This window comes from Sphaeroforma arctica (genome assembly GCF_001186125.1).
Source record: "Sphaeroforma arctica JP610 unplaced genomic scaffold supercont1.240, whole genome shotgun sequence".
NCBI lineage: Eukaryota > Ichthyosporea > Ichthyophonida > Sphaeroforma > Sphaeroforma arctica.
In genome coordinates this window covers 65,045-70,074 of record NW_014040318.1, presented here as the reverse complement: position 1 = coordinate 70,074, position 5,030 = coordinate 65,045, and the positions used below count along the sequence as shown (strand labels likewise).

At 41.1% G+C, this 5,030-nt stretch overlaps 1 protein-coding gene across 1 annotated transcript in view; it reads left to right on the top strand.

The window, feature by feature from the left end:
- SARC_04346 (hypothetical protein) overlaps nt 1-5,030 on the top strand; it is a 14,886-nt gene that overhangs the window by 2,990 nt on the left and 6,866 nt on the right. The window contains exons 3-7 of the mRNA XM_014301832.1: nt 432-741; nt 1,322-1,467; nt 2,464-2,576; nt 3,583-3,758; nt 4,186-4,370. Coding sequence (XP_014157307.1) covers nt 432-741; nt 1,322-1,467; nt 2,464-2,576; nt 3,583-3,758; nt 4,186-4,370 — 930 coding nt within the window. The remainder of the gene's footprint in view (nt 1-431; nt 742-1,321; nt 1,468-2,463; nt 2,577-3,582; nt 3,759-4,185; nt 4,371-5,030) is intronic.

The following is a 5,030-nucleotide window of genomic DNA, read 5'->3' as shown; positions in this document are numbered from 1 at the left end:
TAGTATATATATATATATATATATATATATATATATATATATATATATATATATTATATATATATATATATATGTGTATGTGTGTGATGTGTTTTGTTGAATGAGAAAGTGTATTTATTTTGCAGGCGCGTACGCCGTGCATCCGTGGTTCGTCACCCTGATAGACGGATTACTGGTTTTGTTGACCCACTGGTTTTGTTGACCTTCAAATGGACATTCAACCACCATGAGATGCGCGCTTCGTGGAGCATTCAAATTTGAATAGATTTTTCGAAGCCTAAGGGTCAACGTCAACGTTCCGACCTACCATAGACTGACGCGCACAACGATTTTAATCCACACTTGTATGGGCTGCCTTAGCTACAAGGCTGACATCCCTTCAATTGCACACTTCGGTTTTAAATTCTATAATTTACCTATCGCAAACGCAGGTTCTCAACACATTAGTCTCCAAGTCTAGTGCTTTAGGCCAGTTCACCAAGCTGAGACTGTCGTGTGAGATGTGGAAGTGCCAACCCAGGGCATATACCGAGTTCAAGGAGTCCATGTTAAAGTACAAGGAGCATTTAACCCACCTTACACGCCGGCAGAAGGAGCCTGTGAGTGAGGAACATTGGGTGGTGTGGTCTCTCACCATCAGAGACGTGTGTAAGTGGAAAGGTGGTCAGTATGGCGAGGAGATGCTGCCGTTAGCTCTGGATGTAGTGCGAACATCTACGCATGAGGCGTGCGTGATATTAGGTAAGCGTATTCGACGGTGTGGATTAGGAGATGAGTTTGTAATTATGCATTGACTCTGCGGTAGTGCACCCGTAGTTCATTTTTAAGTGCATCACGTTGACTATTTGTGGTTTCCATAGTGTTGTATATTTTCGTGAGGAGATGCTACTGCTGGTTTTGGGTATATTGGCAAACGTCTCCGCAAGAGGCTTGTTTTATACTTGGCACGAAGTGAGTGAAGGGCGAAGGTGCAGATTGTTGAGTTGAGTCTGTTCTTATATTGATGTCGTGGAAGATTACTTCTTCGCCCTTTCTGTAACATCTAGCTATGGCGTCCACAGTGTTGAGTGGGTTTTTTTTCTTCGCTACATCGTTCCGGAAGTTAAACCAAATTTTCGTGGATCGTCGGAAATCAGTGGCCAAACACATCACGCCGAATAAGACTAGTTCAATACACCCTCCTCGCTACGGAATTTATATAAACTTTTAACCCTCCTGCTGTGCAATTGCGTCTCGTGGTATACTGGTACGGAAATATATATCAATATAGATTCATTGTTACCTGTGCAGTAACGTATTTGCGTACGCACATGGCACACAGGTCTTCAGGCACTGAGACAGCTGTGTATCGAAGATATAGTTAGTGTAAGAGCGGTTTTGAAAGTCCTATCGAACACCAGCCGACAGAGCGAACTGGGACTAGCTACGGCACATCTCGCATGCATCAACAACGAAACACGGCCTCAAGTATGTACTCTGCGCTCAATGTTGCATACGCATTGTATGATCATGCTGAATATATACATTGGGAATATCGATGTTAATACTGCAGTTTCTACTTACATTCGAATATTGTATGTTGTTGAGTGGGGTTTGTATCGAAATATTCAGTCCGCACCAGTCGAGAAACCAAATTGAGGCGAGCTGTCACACATCCAAAATGAGACACGGCCACGGGTTTGTGTTTTTCAGTAAATGGTTCATATAGTTGCTCCTTGACTTATGAAGAGTTCACACAAGAAAGTGTCGTTCACGACGAATTGCGAATGAAACGCTGATGCCTATATCTTTTTATCTAAGCATTGTATATTTACGTATGCTGTGAGCGTGTTGCGTTGAGCCTACCAACGTGTGCCTGTGGTCCTGAAACGCCGACCAAGAGCTGCGTGCCGATGGCCAATTTCGCACATAGTAGTATCGTATTAAGTTCTCGGGGGTTGCGTCTTGTGGCCGAGGTTTCTATATGTTGCTTATTGTGCATATTTCAGGCCAGAATGGATTATTTACGTGTTTAAGAAATATACTGATGCGCCATGTGCGCTTGCTGATGATTGTTGGGATATTCTTGTGAATGCGATTATGATGTTAAACAGCGAGGGGTTTGTTTTGATAATCTGTATCACTATAATGTTGGCCTCGATACAGCACATATACGCTGACAAAAGGATCCAGAGCCTTTTCAATGTTTGCACATACCAATGTCATACATGAGAACCCTTGTCTTTGGAGAACAGAGGAATAATGTGGTGTGATATAGTGTCGTGCTAGCAAAGAGGGACTTAAATTTCGTGTCTGCGATATAGATTTAAGGTATTTTTATGTGTCTGAGAAGGTGTTGTTGATTTCAGTCCGGGTCTATTAATAGAAGTATATACGGAGAGATATTATCCCCTTTTTTGTGTCTATGCAGCTGTTATCTGCACCTATATTATGGTTTATATGCTCGGATTCTTGTATGGCCAGGTATTGGCCGGATACCTTGATCTGCTGAGAAGTATTCCGCCAACGATTGAGAAGCAGGATTACGAGGACACTCCCTCGGGCCTCGAAGGAAGGGCATGTCAAGAAGAATTCAGGTGTGAATATTGGAGTTGAGGTGTATATATTGGGACTTGGGTGTGGATATTGGAATCAAGAGCAAGTACCGACACGGATGTGCGTACATGCATGTATGCATTACTCTGACTGATATACAAGGCTGTATGGATCCAATGCTATTCGATACTTAGTTAGACCCGCACTGTAATGTCATGTTACGAAATGATTGCAAATGTATCACTATTGGTTGTTCATACGTCGCACACAGTTTATATAAGGGATTTCGAACGTTCATCTCGCTCGTGCTTCCGATAAACAATATATATATATATATATATATCATAGCTCTAGGAATATTATGTGGCACTCTACTTATACTCGCGAATGAATTTTATTCCATCTGAACGTGCAGGTTCATGACTGATAGCGCTATACAAACAGACGAAATCCAAACATCTATATAAGTCACGTGAAAGAAACAGTATACGAATAGACGTTTACGCTTTCATATTTTTACAAACATGAATATTATTCTTCTACACACGAAGATCCTCTTGCTACGCACAACCTCTGCACTTTCGAAATTGGCTACATATTGCACTCGTTCATATACCAAAATATCCAGCTTTGCGGACAGTCTCCACCATATATGGGTGCTGGAATGTGCGCAAGAGTGCATGTCAAGGGTCGAAAATTCAGTATTCATAAGTAATCATGAAGCTATGGCTAGTTGTCTCACATACATATATTCCTCCCACTGGCATTACGTTAAAATTCGACGTGCTGTTAACTTGTCACACATTCCTCTCATATACTGAATCATTCAGCTTCCGTATAAGCTTCACTTTTTGTCTGATGGCGCACATTGCACTCGTGCAAGACCGAAATATTCTGTGTCTGTGTCCAGCTGAGACCTCACATGGCGATCGTGAACATCATATATACATATATAAATTTTCAAGCACAGAAACATCTCCGATAATGGCCTGTACTCGTGGCGTCCACGTTCTCATTCTGAAATTTGGCCACACATTGCACGCGCAGGTACCGAGTTATCCAGCTGTTGTGGACAGCCGCCACCTTGCACAGGGACTGGCGTGTGCGCAAGAGTGCGTGTGAGGGTTTGCTGCACTTCCCACTGATTGATATGGTCAAGGACTACGATGCTCTCGTTGACGATCTCATACAGAGGCAGCGCATGACTGTGGCCAAGAAAATCGGTACGGACCAGTATGTTTTGAGTTACTTATATTTTTTGTAGTATGTTTTGGGTAGTTCATACTTTTTTTGATCTTTTTGACGATGATTTTTTAAGAAGTTGTAAAATCACCAACTAATATTATATATTTGCTATTTTAAAGTTTATAAAGATTGTGGACAAGTTCAAATGTGAGAGGGTGAGTGCGTATTGATTCTGTACGTCAGATCGAGATTGTCGATATGAATGTATCAGTGCATGACGCTCGTGTCTATCGCGTGTACATACATGATCTTTTCGTACATTCTCTATATATCGATATTTCCAGGCAGAGACTATTAGAGCAAAATACATGAGTATGTGTGCACACATACTATCCACTCAAGTCCGCAGTAAAGGTGTATAAGCGCCATACTCAACTTTATCGTCCATATATCAATACCATGCAGATGTTTCAAACCCGTTGCCTTCAGGCGAGGTGTCAGCGAGTACACATATCCCCATTCCCGTAAGCGGTGATACGTATGCTGCCCTTCTATTGCGTACGGAAATCGACCAGACCGAAGTTCGGGATGGCGAAGCTGCCGGTGCAGTGGTAAAAAGGGCGCTGGAGTACGAGCTTACCTTCGCACAGGTATAGAGTGTTCAAGGATTCTACTACCGTAAATGGCTTACATGCTCTATAGCTATAATCAAGCGAGTCCAGGCAGGTATCGAGGCTTAGTAAAGTAAATAGGTCGGTGTTTATGTTTTATGTGCCGATAGATGAAGTGAAATCGAATCTTGGTGTACTAGACTAGTCAGATGCTGTACGCGCCCAAAGTCTAAACAGTCGAGGAAGAATTATATTTCGACGTAGTAGGCTGTCTTATGTCTTATGTTCTATGTTTGTAAAAGATATTTTAAGGATGGATCGTCATCAATGAAATTGTCTGTATATCGCAATTAGCTTGAACAGTCACATATATAACGAAAACTGGACGCCAGTGTACAGCTCGTATATTTGGACATTCTACAATGGACCTGTTGTGCCATTGCGTTATATATATGTATCTGTTCATCCTCGTCGGTTCAACTTCAATCTTATACATTTGTATGTAAATATATACATATATATATATATATATATATGTGTGTGTGTGTGTGTACGTATGTACGAATATATGTAAGTATGTGTGTATGTGTGTACATATATCTATATATATGTATATATATATATCTATATATTTATATATACATAGAGATATCGAAATGCCTAAATGTTACATATGTATGTTTGTGTTATATATATATG